The sequence below is a fragment of the Corella eumyota genome, chromosome 5 (assembly GCF_963082875.1).
Source record: "Corella eumyota chromosome 5, kaCorEumy4.1, whole genome shotgun sequence".
Lineage (NCBI taxonomy): Eukaryota > Metazoa > Chordata > Ascidiacea > Phlebobranchia > Corellidae > Corella > Corella eumyota.
Window position 1 is genome coordinate 1,382,240 of NC_137494.1, and position 16,962 is coordinate 1,399,201.

A 16,962-nucleotide genomic window follows, 5' to 3' on the forward strand; every position below is an offset into this window, starting at 1 on the left:
ATAATACAACAAACTCTTAAATACATTGTTTTTCTAAACGAAATGCTGAAAAAGTAGAGGGGAAATAACTTGATGTTGTATTCCGCATGCATTTGTTAAATACAGATCATTTTAGTTCATATACTAACGGTGTTAACGATATTTCAGGGGTATAAAAAAGGTTTGTAAACCAAAACTATCAGTTATTATTTTGCAACTTCTGTAAAAAAATCTTATCAATTTCAAAGGGTACAAATTATTATTAAAAATGTTTTGGCAGCAAAATGTATACTTAGCTGTTAACATGTACAGCCTTTTGTTACCAATTTTGCTAAGGTGTAAGTGCAATATAAGAATTTAATAGTAAAGTGCAATAACTCCTACGTTAAAAATTTTACTTAAAAATATTAAATTGTATTTTTTCGTTTTTGCGTATTTCGATTTTGATGTGCATTTTAAAATACAAATAAAGTTCGGTACAATTTGATTATAGAGTTGCAAACTTTGGATTTTAATACTTACGTTTTTTTTTGGTTACATATTAAAAGTTTATCTAAATTTATTAATATCTGAGTTGAATCAATAACTTTGCGAACCAGCGCTTTTATTTAAAAAATAACAAATGTAAAAATGCGATAAAATGTACGAATAAAAACAAAATGTCTCGTTTTATTACAATACAATCGACAGGTATAACAAAACCTGCAAATAAAAACGATTAAAGTTCGGAACAGAATAAAATAAGAAAACATTGTAATTTAATTTGAAGTGTTGGTTGACGATATTGATCGTTGATCACATTTATCTTGGTCGATTTTAGACTTTGCAAAAACTTCAAACTCCTACAACAATAAAACAACAGGTAAATGTTTAAATCAAATTTAATCCTTTTTCATTCAAAAAAAAAATGAAAAAATTTTTTTTAAATTTTTTATTTAAAAATTTGATTTTTTTACCTCTATGAAGGCCATTACGTCGGAATCTACTTTTTCGTCTTTAGCTTCATTCCCTTGAAAATCTAATTCTAAAGACCTTGTGACGTCATCATCATTTGAATCATTTGACGTAACGTCACTTGACATAGAGATACTTGGAATATTTAACAAACCATGTTCGAAATCCAAGTTACTATTGGACGAAATAAACGAAGATTTTCTGAAACAACTTTTGTCGGAAGGTTCAGAATTAGAACGCGACTTTTCGTATAACTTCGTTGGTGTAGAGTTAAATCCAAGGCTGTTCTTATACAGTGGAGTAGACGAATGGTTGTGTTGGTTAAAAGAAAACAAAGAGGCGTCCTAGTAAAACAAATAATTGCCATTTTCAACCATCTCTCTTTAGTTTCTAAGAGCTAACTAATTCGTTTTTTCGTTAAAAACTAAGGTTTACAAGAAAAACAATAAGTCTGTTTAATATTGATATTGAGTAAATGTTAAAAAGTTGTACTTACAAAGTGATCCTGTCCTGTTATATGAGAAGTTGCAATTGACTTGGATCTTTGTTTCATTGACTTCCGAGCAATTGATTCAAGGTTTAATTTTTTTAAATGCTCGATCGCTTCTCGTTGTTCCAACAACAATAATTCAACATCACGTTTCTTTCTTAACATCCCCAGTTTATTCTAAAAAAAGGGAAATTAGTATTTGGAAAATGTTAATTTAATACAACAATATGTAAGTTTTAATATTGTCTGTAACGATTCTTAAATGCCAAAAAGTTGAACTAAACTGCATAGTTTAAGTAGTTTTACATTTTACTTCATCAAATACAAAATACATAAAGTTTAATAGATAAAATTCTAAAAAAATATATAATACAAAAAATCACATGCAATTTTACATATAGACACAAAATGCTGTAAAATACGAAATTACATATACCAAGCTTAGATATTGGCTAAGGTTTATAACATATTTAAAGGCCTAAAGTGTTAAACAAACAAGTGTTAAACAAACATTCTTAAACTGCATAAGCTTTTAAACTTAAATATACTCAAAGCTTAAACAAATGCAAAATATTTAAATATTTGCCAATAAAATTCTAAAAAAAATATAATACTAAAAAAAATCCTTTTAATGTACATATATATACATTAACATAACTACAAACTTACATGTTTGGCTAGTTCCTCATTCTGAAACTGCAGATCAACCTCGTTCACCATAGTTTCCATTTGCTTCAACCTTCTCTCCATGCTCGAGAAATAACCGTGATCGTCTGTTCTTTTAAGGCCGTTGAGCGGGGATAATTCTCGTTTGTAATCTTCAAGTTTGAGCACCACGGAATGCCTTCGTCTAAAATAGGTTATTTTATTATAAAATGTATATGTATGTTCAACTTAAAGGCCTGCAAAAAAAAACGCTGTTTGTGGTGTGCGAGTAAATCATTACAGGCAAATATTAATTAAGAGTTGCAACCATATTACAACAATTAAAAGGGCTGGCAATATGCTAAGCTATATATCGACTAGTGAAGACATAAAACATTTTTAACATTCAGTTTAAGCAAAACCACATTACATTTCAGTAAAACCTTATAGTAAACAACCATATAGGGCAAACTAATTATTGAAAACATTTTTAGGAATCAAGTTTGTAATTTCATTAAGTCTGTTTCAATGTCACTAAACATAATCACAACTTTTAACGTCATTGGTTTATGTTTATGACGTCACGAACTTACTTGCTTAGAAAGGTTCCCAAAACGGTCGATTTCATTTCTTCCTTCTTCTGCTCAGCTTCGTAGAAGTCTCGAATCTGATGACACGACTCCCTCCTCGGAAAATCCTCCAAATCAACACTATTCTCTTCTTTGTTCAACTCCTGGGAACAAACTCTGATCTTCTCGAGCAAGTAATATTCTTCCTGGAGCTTCCGGTGCTGTTCCCGGATCGTTTCCAGGAGCTTTCGGCGCTCACAATCGCAGTCATTGTTTTCTGATGATGACTTCAGGACCTTCTAAAAAACGGAAACAATAACTTTATTGTTCACTACATAATAGTAACGTTTTTGTTAAAAATAAGACAATATCATATTTAAAACAGTTATAATTTTAAATCATTTACAAATGATATGATTAGGTAAAGGAAAATTAATTTACCATTGATTTCTTTCTTCTTATTGAAGGTTTTCGAAAGAAAATAGGAGAAGCTGAATTATTTGATTCGCTGTCCAACTCATCAACCCTAAAGTTATTTGACAAACTGTAATTCAAATGGCTTTTAATTAATATTACTACCTGAACAGTTACACTTTTAAAAAGCTGTTATTTTAACTTTTTGGAATCAATGCATTTAACATAACTTGGCGTTCTTTAAATACATGCAACCAAAAATATAAAATCATATTTTATCTACAAGCATCATTTTATATTTAATTTAGTAAAGATTTCCATTTTTATTAAATCTATGTTGAAAATGTTTAAAGCGTAAATAACCTGGAGTAATCACGTGGTATATAAGATCTGGTTTGTTTTTCCAAGCTACCAACCCAGAGTAAATAATCCTGATGGTTATCAGCACAAAATTCATAAGTTGCAAATTTCTAATAAATAAAATATTTTTTATAAAATTTTTTAAAACAAATTTTATATTTTTTTAGTATTTTTATAAAATACTTTACGTCAGGGGTCGGCAACCTTTTTCGCACTGCGGACCGATTTAAAACTGGAATCTTTTTCGCGGACCAGCCTTTAAACTTTTTTTGGGCATTTTCGGGTGAAAGTGATCAATTAGTTTAGCTAATAATGATGTTTCAAGGGACGCAAATTAGTTTAAAGCAATTTATTCCTTCATCAAATCGATAAAAAACATTTTTAAATGTTTCTACGACAAAATAAGCTTACAAATAAAAAAAAATACGTTTCTGTTTCTAATCATTAAACCAGAAAAAAATACGGCCCGGTAACGTACTGCTCACGGACCGGTACCGGTCCGCGGCCCGGTGGTTGCCGACCGCTGCTTTACGTGGTATTACACAATTTACTCGTAATAATTTTATATTTAAAACCGCATGGGGTCACTAAAGAGTAAAAAGCATAAATAAAATGAACATAAATGAATATTTTAAAACTTAAAATCATTTTTTTACAATTACAGAACTTTAAAAAAAATTTTAAAAAGTTTAAAAAATCAATTTATAAACTTATATTTAACTTCAATAACTTTTACAGACACTTACAGGTTGCTTTAATCTAAAAGTAAATCGTGTTCGTTTCAGATTAATGACGTCAGCAATAACGTCATATCCACGTAGTAGGATCACGTGACGAGTGATGCTAGATCGAGGGTTGTTGTAACAATATAAGCAAGAATCTTGTAAGATGCACCAGAACCTGAAAAAAAAATCTTAAATTAAAAAAAAATTGTCAAAATTTATAAAATTCATCAAAAATTATAAAAAAGAAAAAAATTCAAAAAAAAAGTTATAAAAATAGAAAATACACTGAAAAGTATACACATATTTAGTTATACTTTTAAAATTAACAAATTATTAATTTAAATATAAATTTTGTTAATGAACTGTACAACATAAAAGGTCTTAAATTGATATAACCCAATAAAAAGATTTGTAACCAAAGTTATAAGAATTCGTGTAAATATCTGTTAACACAAGTTAACATAAAGATAAGGTATAAGCGGTTTAATATTTTATAAAAGAATTTATGTTAAGCAATGATAATAACCATGTTTTATAGATAGTTTAAGATTTTGTAACCAATAATGACTAATAACATATCATATATTAAACAATGGCATTATTATAATACATTAAACTGATATGTTGTGGTAAATAGGAGTTTAAGGAAGGAATTGATTTTAAATGCAAGTTGTACAACGCACCTTAATAAAGGTTAAATGATTTTATTGATTGTTCTGCAAGGTTATGCAATATGTTTACGTGATTCATTTTGCAAAAAAAATGCAATGTGTGTTGAAATCGATTACTCCAGACATTGCTTTAACATTATTAGGAAAACTTTAAAACGGTTCAAATATGTACTAGTTTAAAAAACACTGAAAACAGTTTATAACATCAGATTTATTCAATTTAAAAAATAAAATTGTTTCGAAACTTTTAAGAGCTATAAACTTACCGTGTACTAGTTTAAATACCTTTAAAAATTAACCATTAAAGTCAAAATATATAGATATCATGAAATTGCCTTCAAAAAGTTAATAAATCTACAAACTGGTTTCATTTCAGTTGTAAACAAAAGTTAAAAAAGTGTGAATTGTCAATCGTGTTAAGGAAAATATCCGCCTAAATCCCTGAAGTAAATATTTAACTATGTCGGATGTCACGTGATTACAAACGCGGTAAAAATGTGTTTAAAGTTTACAAACACAGAGGCGATCGGAGGCTGGAAATTAATTAGGTGAAGTAGGCGCAAAATTGATGTCGAAAGGTTTTTAGATCAACAACCTAAAAGCTAGGAAATAACATTTCGTCGAAAATCGGTTCTGCATGCGTCGTAAAGTAGGCTAATTGTAAGTGCCCCGCACTCACCTTTATATTAAAAACAGGGAGCATGTAATAAACTATCAAGTCTGCAATTAGGCTACATTAGCATAATGTGGTTTAGACAAAACTATGGACTAATGTAATAAATATTGACATAAAAAAAATATTTGCAATTTACCGTTCCCATTTTTTCTTTTTCTTCCTGATGTCCAAATAACCTTTGTGCTCGATCGAGGTCAAATGGGTTGCCGGAACACTCATCGTGTTATTCCATTGTGACGTCACTGAAGATCCACTGTCCGTACTCGCCACCCCATCCTCCGTTGACGCCGAATTTAAGGAAAAGGTTTTCTTTTTGTCGGTGGTTGAGAGCGATGGCGATAATGGAGCCAGTTTTAGAAGTTGAACTGTTCAAGAAAAATGTAAAAATTGTTAATGACAAAAAATAATCTATTCAAGATAAGTATGACATCAGTATAGGATATTTATGACGTCATGGTATAATCCCAACCAAGTCATAATATATAAAAAAAAAAATTTCGACTTGATCTCCTTAGTCAAAATCCTTTCATGTCGATTTATTTGAAGCAGATAGTTTAATTTAGTGTTTTTAATATTCACCTGCACTATTTGTTGCTTCTGATTTTTCATCGTTTTTTTCTAAAAACGATTTGTTTTCGCCGATGGTTTTTAAATTTGAGACTGCTGCAATGAAAAGAAAATTAATTTACCCAAATTATAAAATGCCATTCATAAAATATTAAAACGTAAGATAACAAATAAAAAATTAAACAAACATTATATTAACGTACTTGTCTTAATAACATTTGTACAAAAAATATTGACACTTTTAAAAAAATAATAAAGAACAACGTTAAAGTCTAGGGAGAAAATACAAGTTACAAGATAAGTTTATTAGAAGTTTTAAACCAATATATCAACTGCTATGACTCATAAATATAATAACGTAATGTTAGTTCGCAAATAAGATGTTGCTGGTGGCTAAAAATACATAAATACAAGTTTCAAATATGAAGGAACTAATGTAGTTCCCATGTTCTACTTGATTACAGACTACTAAAGGAATGTTAAGTAAAATATGCAAACTGTGTTAATGTAACTGAAAATAAAATAAATTGTTTATATTTTCAAACTTTAAAAATTGACTCTATTTTTTTGTGTTATGTTATTAAGTTTTTTCAAATTTTTTTAATTTTGCAATTTTTTATAACAACAAAAAACTATATATCCAACTTTAAAGTTACATCATAACTTAATACATTTTTGTGTTTCTTTATATTATTATGTAAACTATTGTATCATATATGTCTCAGCGGGTTGCTATTAACCCAACAGGGTGCTAACAGTTGGATATTATAATCGGCATAGTTGTGAAATTTTAGTGAATTATTTTAATGGAAAAACTTTTCTATTAAAGTTAAAAATAGGCGGCCATAGCATCAATTAAGAGTTAAACTTCACGCGTATTAATATTTCTGTTTCTAGGCTTTACAGTAATATAATGTTAAATCTAATGCGCTCTGGGACCATTGGGTTTGACTCCCACACCTGCCAAGCTTAAGCTTTTTTCAGTTTAAGCCCCTTACACCTGTTTAACTTAAACAACAACTGGTATCCTGATAAACAAATCAACTTACTACGAGTAAGGTTAATGATGCTAAAGTAGGAATGGCCACTCAAGTATAGGTCTGGTTATTGTAAGTTGCCCTATAATTAATCAGCATTCTTCTTTTAATAATAACATTAAAAAAAGAGAATAACATAAAACTTACTTTCACTTTGTGACGTCATGCTTTCCTCCGCGTTTGAAGTGACGTCATCATTTTTGTTTTCTCCACGAAAAATGATCGAACTATTTCTTCGATTTCCCTTTTTAGAAAATATTTTTAATGATACTTTTCGATTCATTATTATTCAGTTAATTTTTAATGTTAAGGATAAATCTAGTAAAACAAAATAGATTCAATATGTAATAGAAACACAATTAGACCGTGTTTGCATAATATTCGACTTTGTTTATATTTTAAATAAAAAAATTCACCATATACTATATAGGAGGACCAGAAGCTTCTGGCAACCCTATATAGCATACTCTTACTTAAAACAAAAATCGGGATCTTAATTTAAATAAACACAAAAAGAACTAAACCATTTACAAAACACACTAAATACAAAACCCAGGCCTATATTAACTAGAACAATCCGATTATAATAATACAAACAGGCATAATTCTTCAACCAGTCGCTAATTCTAGTGTTTCATAATCAAATTAATTTATTTAATTTAATAAAATCAATTTTTTTACGATGTGTTTATATTAACAATACACAGAAATATTTAAAATCTTTATTTTTTTATTTTAAAGTTTATTTTTTCTGCTATTATCGCTATTTAATAGTTCAAGTTTACCACTGTTTTTAATAGTTACTTATATGTCATATCATTATAATGTGCATTACTTAAAAACAATAGACAGGACAATAAGAACAATGGAATATTCAAAATAGCTTTGTTTAAGCAAAACAAAGAGTTTAACAACAATAACAAAACAATCGTCCTTTATTTAAAACAATCGACTGTTTTACGAGATGTGGTATTGATTAAAAATGCAGTAAAAATGTCAAAAATTCGGCTATATTTGGAAAACGCAGTAAGATAAATGATAAAATGCATTTTAAAGCAACTAAAACCAAGTTCAAATTTGTAAATGAAGTCTCTTATAAAAAACAACATTTGTTTAGAAAATTATAACCTGTCAAAATCGTCGCAAAATTGTGTTGAAAATAAGTTTAAAAAAGAATTATAAAAACAATAAAACAGTTGCTAAACTTCTACGCTCGATATTTTTATATTAATCATCGATTTATAAATAAACTAACATGACGTATAGTGTTTGTTTGTTTTATTACGTAATAAAGTGTCGTTCAATAAAGATCTACAATATTGTTTAAACAGTTTACATAATTACATATATAAGATAACCGTTCACGTGATCTTGGTATATTACAACATTGTTTAAAAAACAAACCACTTTATATCTTATATGGTAGGATATTAATGATTCAACAATTACAAATCATTTTAAGTTTCTTAAACTTTTTTTGTTTTGTTTACTTGTATTTTTGTAATAACATTTTTTGCAACTCGACAATTACGTCATATATTAAAGATTCAATCCAACGCGTATTAAACAATAAGAAACTGTTGCAATTCCCTTGAATATATAACAGCAATATCGGAAACTATTACATTAAGTGTAACTTGAGGGCCTCGTAGTTTAAAAGTACTTTAAATTTGATTGCCATTACGGTCGAAACGCTCTCAAAATCTCGCTAACTTTCATAACATCGAATTAAAAGTGTTGCGACCTCGTTTTGTACTCAAGTCAAACACAGAATTTGAAACAGATTCGCGGGTTAACGGTAGACACCCGCGCTGCGAAGTTTTGTTTTTGATATCCGGTAAGACTGGACAGTGGATCTTACTTTTGTTTCAGCCCTAAGCACCTTACTAACTAAACAAGTTCTTAACAAAAGAAATGTCTGGACACCGGCTAGGCAACCAACTGATTGTAAATACTTCCGTTTCTGACTTATTCACCAAACTAAATTAACAGGTGGTAATATGGTAACAATTTAGAATACTTAAAACCCTTACATTTACGCAATCATCTAACTTTAAATTTAAGTTTAAACAACCACTAACTTTTGTAGTATTAAATATAATTCAAAACTTGTACGAATTTTACTCAAAATAAAAAAAGAAATGCACTTGCTTATACTCATTAAAAAATATAACCTACGGTAAATGGATTAAATATATAACCTACTTTTTATAATATAACCTACACTTTAACCTTAACGTTAACCAGTCTACATATAACCTTTTAAACGTAGTTGTTATAACTAACGTACCGCTGACTAATTATAACAACAAGAGCAACAAACCAATTAATACATTAAAGTACACTATACCGGTGATCACGTGATGTGCATTAAAGTACACTATACCGGTGATCACGTGACCAGGTATTTCATACCGAAATTAAAGGCTAATAAATAAGTTATAAGTTTTGGATAGCGCAACCGAATTACTAAGCCTTAATAAAATACGCTGTTATGCCTTATACTGTAGATGGTTCATTTATAATGCTAAGATAAACGTAATTTATTCGCAAGTTTTGATAAGTATAAAATAACTTTTTTTAAATTTTTAACAAGTATAAACTTACATTTACAAATGCCGGGCTTTCCAAACCAATTGAATTATCGTTCAAACCATCTACCACAATTGTTGGCATTGCTTCTGTTTTAAATGTAAAGTTAAGTTTATAAGTTTTAAATTCAAAATAGTATACAAATTTTATAATTTAAAGCTAAGTGTCAAAAATAACATTAAACTGTTAATTAATTCAACAAACACATCCAAGACGCTGGTAAAATAATATTTAAATTTACTTAAATTATTTATAAGTTTCATAAATTTAATATTAATTTATCACCTTTATCATTTTTGTTGTTGTTATTAAACCTTGAAATGTCGGTTGGATTCGCTGTCACATTCCCATAAGTTTCCATAAAACTTTCATAACTTAGTTCGTTGTAGTGTTGTAGAGACCGCATCATTCTTCAGTTACTTTGTTAAATTTATTTCCAAGGTTTTGTCCATAGGCAGTTCAGGTTTTTGCCTTTAAAGTACGCTGGGCAATTAAGCGTTTTCTGTCTGCTGCCTTTTCGTTTTAAGAAAAATAATCCCAAGTCTTGTGAATATTTCTTTAAACTTCTGATTTTTAAATATTTATTCCAAGCATTTTATATATATGTAAAGCTTCTGTAAACATAAAACAATTGTTGATTACTATACTATACAACTTTAAGTTAAAATATATACTGTAGATATATAAACATTAATTAAATCAAACTCCTAATTTCGCATTGGATTAGCGACGTGCAGAATGATTATAAGGCTTCTAAATGGAGCCAATCCCGACCTTTTTCCTTTTACAAACTCTCTCTCTCATACAACCTTTCTTTTCTTGTTCTCTCGAATTTCCCCGAACACTTCGAAAATCCGAATCGTAAATAATTTTAATTGTCAGTTTAATGCATTTAAAATCCTTTTTAATTTTGTTTAATAGAGGATTTAAATTATTATAACAATACCCTGGTAATCTTGTACACTACTACAGTCGTAATATACCAATTATACAAAAACTTTACAATTGGGCGTTGCTATATCTTTAATAAGTTTTTTTATAGCGAGTTTTTTTTTTAAGATAAAATATTTTAAATACAATTGTATTCATTTTTTTGTTGTGTTTATGAATATGTAAGTATTTTTTACTTCACTATTATTAGTACTTGTTTGATCTTGCTATTAAAATGAACAAGCGGCTGTAATAAACATCAATATAACTAAAACTGTCAAAAATTAGGCCAACGCAAGCGTTAGAAATTCTGTTCATTAGTCAGTTGCTAACAATGTTCACATAAAGCTTATAGCACATGCTGATTAATATAAACCTGTGCGTTGTAAAGAGATTAAATAAAACAAAAGGTAATTCATGAATTTAGACACCTGGAAATGCTAATTAGGAATAATTTTTTTTATGTATGTTATAAATTGTCTGCGATGCAAACGAAAAAAATTTACAGTTCTGTCATTAAAAAACTTTATTTATATATATATAAAATAAGTAAAACTTTAAATGACTTTTCATAGCAAAAAAAATTAATTTAAGAATGCGTTTAAAAATTGTAAGTTAAAAAGTAATTTGAAAATTATTAACAACTGTTAAACAAGTAGTGATTTTAATATTATTTTAGACGTGTTATTTTCAGGTAAAACTTTTACGTAATTTATACATATTTTAATAATTTTAGTCTAGACCGCTTAAAAAATAGCCGTGGACACCTATTTATAATACAAATTAAGTATAAAAATATCGGAAAATCTTTAAATATAAAAAGTTGTAAGATGTAAATATTATTGAACTTATAATAGAACATTCAGTAAGGTGGGTCATACAGTTTAGATATTACTTTTTGTAATTTTTTTTAAAAAAACGATATATTTTTTAAATAGAAAAACTCCGCAAGACTCTTTACTACTACCTAGCGGGTGAAATAACACTACAAAAAACTCAGTTTAATACAATATTAAGTTTTTTTTAATACAAAACTGATTTTTTTAGTACAAAAATGATTAGCGTTTTTATTATATTGCAAAACTCTAATGTATTTACATATTGCAAAAATAAATAAGTACAATTATCTAGTGACGATTAAAAATTTTACTAATTTTACAAAATAGAGTATGATTTAACATGAATATAAAGTCTTAATACTATAAAATTATAACAGAAATATTTACAAAGTACATTTTATAACATCAAAAATTAACAATAGTTTATTAGATTTGCAACTAAAAAAATAAATTGCATAGCATGATTATTACATAAAACTTTAAAAATAAAGTCTAAAAAAATGTAGATTAATATGAATAAACACTGAAAATCAATAGAAATCACTTAGAGGCAGATTAAGTTAATATATGAAATAAATTTTTAAGATACAGGCTGTAAGAGATACCCAACGTTATTAATTCCATTTCGCTGATCATCATTTAACGAATTACCAGACTGTTCTTTTACTCTTCTAACATGCCAGTAGATTGCTAATACAACCAGGCAAATACATAACAAATCAATCACAATCCACATAGCTAAGTATCCACTTCTCATTAGATACCAAGAAGGTCGATTAATCTTGTTTAACTGACAACTATAATCAGTCGTAACAGCCCATACACCTTGGCACCAAGCTCTAGTAAAGGCCCAATTATCATTTATCACATAAGCAATAGTAGATATGTTGTAGCTTATAATCTCTGTAGTGACTTCTGCAAAAGCTAAGTTAAATATATCAGCAGTGGACTCTTGTGATGGCGAGCGATCCACAATTCTAAATCCTGGGGCTTCTTCTCTTATGTTAACCTGGTCAGGATAGTCATTTAACCATAACACTAAACTTTGGTCAATACCCGAATTTAATAAAGTCTGTACAGTGATGTTTACAAATGTATTAGTGGTGGGGTGATTAAATGGAGGAGGAGTTAAGTCAAATATCAATCTTCGGTTGAACTGAGATGCTTTTTGAGCCAACTGTGATAAGGAAGGGATTTTTTGAAGCTTTATTTTCTCTCGCTTTTCATTGGATAGAAAATGGTTTGTGAGGAATGGATTGTCCTGTAGAAACCAACTACCTGCATCAAGTTGTTGAAGTTCATTCCATGTGAAGGTCTCTGGTCGATCATTTTTTCTTGGTGGAAATTTCCGGCTAACATCAGTTGTTCTCAATAAGTTCGAATCATGCATTAAAAACGGAATTCCATCCTTCGATAATCTCACATCAGATTCGAAAGCAAAATCACCACATTCTAGTGAGTCATTAAAGGATAGCATCGTGTTCTCTGGTGCAAATCTACCAGATCCTCTATGGCCTATAAGCAGTGGTTTTGTGTTGCTATTAATACCAGACCCAATACATGGAGAAAATACCCATATAGGAATAGTAAGAAGGAACACAAAGAATGTTAAGTAAAGTACAAGAGTCGTAATTTTTGTTATTTTTTTCGCTTTAACCAATGTATATGAAAGATAGAAGGAGAAAACTGAATACACTATTACAGCACATACTTGTAAAAGTGGGCCGGTAATTTCAAATGAAACTTCAGCAATACCATACTGTTCAAAATACAATGAATTAATTAAAATAAAAGCAACAATACCAATAATAAGTGTAATTGGAACAAAAATTTTGTTACATATCGACAAATAAAGTTTAAATTTTTTAATCCATAAATATAAACCAGAAATAAAGACAAGTAAAAGATATAAAACAATGACAATAGAAACTATTAAAATTAAAAGATACCAATGAAAATAAGAGCCAAGACTCTCAAAAAAGAAATCATTAAAATCGTTAAAATTATTATGAATAATTCCACACAAATACAGCCATAAAGAACAAAAAAGAAAAATTAAAAATACAAAGAAGAATATTATTTTTTCCACTATAGTTGTTGATTCCTTTTTCCCTTCTGTTTTCCAAAGACATTGATAAAATCCATTTGCAATATAAGAAGGTTTACATTTACAGCCCATTGTGGAAGTTGTAATACTTTACAAACAAAACATTTGAGCTACAAGCTAATCAGTTATTGAGCTGCACCAAATTTTCATTTTAAATGTAAACGTAGTTCTGTAAATTAAAAGTTAATAGTAGTATATATAAATCACAAAAAAAATAGTTATATTTTAAGTTTGGTACAGTCCCTTTACTAATTTTAAGGATTTTCTAACAGTCTAAGCCTGTAACAAATTGTACAGCAGAGTTTCATCTAAAAAATTATACCAAAGAAGTAACTGCCTGCCATCTGTAAATCATTAAACAGTTTGTTGTAAAAACTTGGGGTAACACTAAAAGAAGGAATGAGGAAAACGAGGAAAACGAGGAATTGACACTAAAACGAGGAAATCGAGGAAAATGAGGAATCGGGGAATTATGGCAATACTAAAAGAAGGAATGGGGAAAGTGAGGAAAAGAGGGAAATTTTTTTCGCGGAAATCGCGGAAATATTTTTTTTTTATATTTAAAAAATTAAATATAAGATTAAAAAAACAGAAGAAAAACAAAACAAAAACAACGAAAACAAGTAAATAAGAAAACAAGGTAAGGAATAAGGAAATCGAAGAATAGGAAAACTAAAGAAACCAAGTTAAGGAAAATAAAGAAATCGAGGAATAATGAAAATAGAGAAATCGAAGTATAAGGTAATGGGAAAACCAAGAAATAAGGAAAATAGAGAAACCGAGGTAGAAAGTAATAGGGAAACCGAGGAATAAGAAAAAAGAGAAACTGAGGTATAAGGTAATGGGGAAACCGAAGAATAAGAAAAATAGAGAAACCAAGGAATAAGGTAATGGAAAAACCGAGGAATAAGGAAAATAGGGAAACCGAGGAATGAGAAAAAAAAGAAACCGAGGAATAAGGTAATGGGGAAATCGAGGAATAAGAAAAATAGGAAAACCGAGGAATAAGGTAATGGAAAAACCGAGGAATAAGGAAAATAGGGAAACCGAGGAATAAGAAAAATAAAGAAATCCAGGAATAAGGTAATGGAGAAATCAAGGAATAAGGTAAAAGGGAAACCTAGAAATATGAAAAATAGGGAAACCGAGGAATAAAAAAATAGGGAAACCGAGGAATAAGAAAAATAGGAAAACCGAGAAATAAGGTAATGGGAAAACTGAGAAATAAGAAAAATAGGGAAACCGAGGAATAAGGTAATGGAGAAACTGAAAAATAAGAAAAATAGGGAAACCGAGGAATAAGGTAATGGGGAAATCGAGGAATAAGAAAAATAGGGAAACCGAGGAATAAAGTAATGGGGAAATCGAGGAATAAGAAAAATAGGAAAACCGAGGAATAAGGTAATGGAAAAACCGAGGAATAAGGAAAATAGGGAAACCGAGGAATAAGAAAAATAAAGAAATCGAGGAATAAGGTAATGGGGAAATCAAGGAATAAGGTAAAAGGGAAACCTAGAAATATGAAAAATAGGGAAACCGAGGAATAAGGTAACGGGGAAACCGAGGAATAAGGTAATGGGGAAACTGAGGAATAAGAAAAAAAGGAAAATCGAGGAATAAGAAAAATAGGGAAATCGAGGAATAAGGTAACGGGGAAACCGAGGAATAAGGTAATGGGGAAACTGAGGAATAAGAAAAAAAAGAAAATCGAGGAATAAGAAAAATAGGGAAATCGAGGAATAAGGTAATGGGGAAATCGAGGAATAAGGTAATAGGGAAACCGTCTGCTTATTAAAGTCGAGTTTTAAATAAACTTCTATATTGTAACGACTAATTCGTTTTATGGCGCGTTTTTTTTAAATCGTAAAATGTCAATAAACCACATAAAATACGTATATTTAAGACATTTTTGGTACTTACGTACTTTATTTAACGAAAGCACAATGTAACGAAAGTTAAGGAATCCGTTTATAATTTTCAAAGTTAACTTAAAAATAAAATTTTAATGAAAAAGTCAACTTCGTTAATTAACGATTAACGCATTAACAGTTTGGTGCCCACCTTCGCATTTAATCTAATTCAATAAATAAGAAAAAAAAAAAAAAAAAAAAACAATAAGAAAACATTTGGTAGTCAGTTATAGCGAAACGATTCGTCTAAAAATTTGTACGAACATTTAGTTCTACAAACTACCTTTAATGATTTTGTTTTAAACTTAAATCTAGTTAAAAATGTTGTTAAATGATTGCACGCCTTAATATCATAGGTTTAGCAACAATAAACAATAACTATGATTAAATAAAAAAAATTATTCCTCAGTTTCTCTACTTCTTTATGCCAATTTTTTTCTTTATACCAAGTATCTCGTTTTAAGTCTATGTTTAATTTTTTTTTAACATTTCCCTATTATTCTTATTCCTTTTTTTTATTTTATTTTCCTTATTTCTTGATCATCTATTTCGCATTCTCTTGTTAATATACTGACTCCTTAATCTCCCTATTTTACTTATTTCCCAATTTTTTAGTTTTTCTTATTTCTAGATTTCCCTATTTTCGTATTTTTTGTTTTTTCTGTTTTCCAATTCCTTGGTTTCTCTATTTTTCTTATTCCTCAATTTTCCTATTTTTCTTATTCCTCGATTTTCCTATTTTTCTTATTCCTCGATTTCCCTATTTTTCTTATTCCTCGATTTCTTTATTTTTCTTATTCCTCGATTTCCCTATTTTTCTTATTTCTCGGTTTCCCCATTACCTTATACCTCGGTTTCTCTTTTTTCTTATTCCTCGGTTTTCCCATTACCTTATACTTCGATTTTTTTATTTTCATTATTCCTCGATTTCTTTATTTTTCTTATTCCCTGGTTTCTTTAGTTTTCTTATTCTTCGATTTTCTTATTCCTTACCTTGTTTTCTTATTTACTTGTTTTCGTTGTTTCTCGTTTTTTTTCTGTTTTTTTCTGTATTTTTATCTTATATTTATTTTTTTAAATACAAAAAAAAATTTCCGCGTTTTCCGCAACTTTTATTTCCTCCTTTTCCTCACTTTCCCCATTCCTTCTTTTAGTATTGCAATATTTCCTCGATTCCTCATTTTCCTCCATTTCCTCGTTTTAGTGTCAATTCCTCGTTTTCCTCGATTTCCTCATTCCTTCTTTAGTGTTACCCAAAAACTTGTAACGTTTTATTATTTGTTTACATTTTTTGTTTACGCTTCAGTATATTCACTCATGCGAATTATGACTAAAATCAATTTATCCCCTTTGTAAAAACAAGCCCAGTTTAATTAATTAGAACCACTGATTAAAATTTTAAAAAAGTTTAACAAAAAAAACAAATTTTAATTTTTGCTTAAGACCTGTAAACTAAAAAACTATTTACAATCCCAATAAAAAGCTTCCCCGTTTTCG

General features: G+C 28.8%; 2 protein-coding genes across 2 annotated transcripts; both read right to left on the bottom strand.

Moving 5' to 3' along the window:
- Positions 1-622: 622 nt before the first annotated feature.
- On the bottom strand, positions 623-10,283 carry LOC145752919 (uncharacterized). The gene is made up of 13 exons (XM_082569287.1): positions 9,965-10,283; positions 9,695-9,768; positions 7,235-7,331; positions 6,063-6,146; positions 5,620-5,848; positions 4,158-4,311; positions 3,415-3,521; positions 3,079-3,181; positions 2,662-2,936; positions 2,093-2,273; positions 1,430-1,600; positions 936-1,277; positions 623-821 (listed from the first exon to the last, which is right to left on the bottom strand). Exons 1-13 carry the CDS (start codon positions 10,086-10,088, stop codon positions 738-740), a joined length of 2,025 nt encoding a protein of 674 aa, XP_082425413.1. The 5' UTR covers positions 10,089-10,283; the 3' UTR covers positions 623-737.
- Positions 10,284-11,746: 1,463 nt separating this feature from the next.
- LOC145752835 (glycerophosphoinositol inositolphosphodiesterase GDPD2-like) lies at positions 11,747-13,717 on the bottom strand. The gene has a single exon (XM_082569185.1). It carries the CDS (start codon positions 13,625-13,627, stop codon positions 12,029-12,031), a length of 1,599 nt encoding a protein of 532 aa, XP_082425311.1. The 5' UTR covers positions 13,628-13,717; the 3' UTR covers positions 11,747-12,028.
- Positions 13,718-16,962: the final 3,245 nt, after the last annotated feature.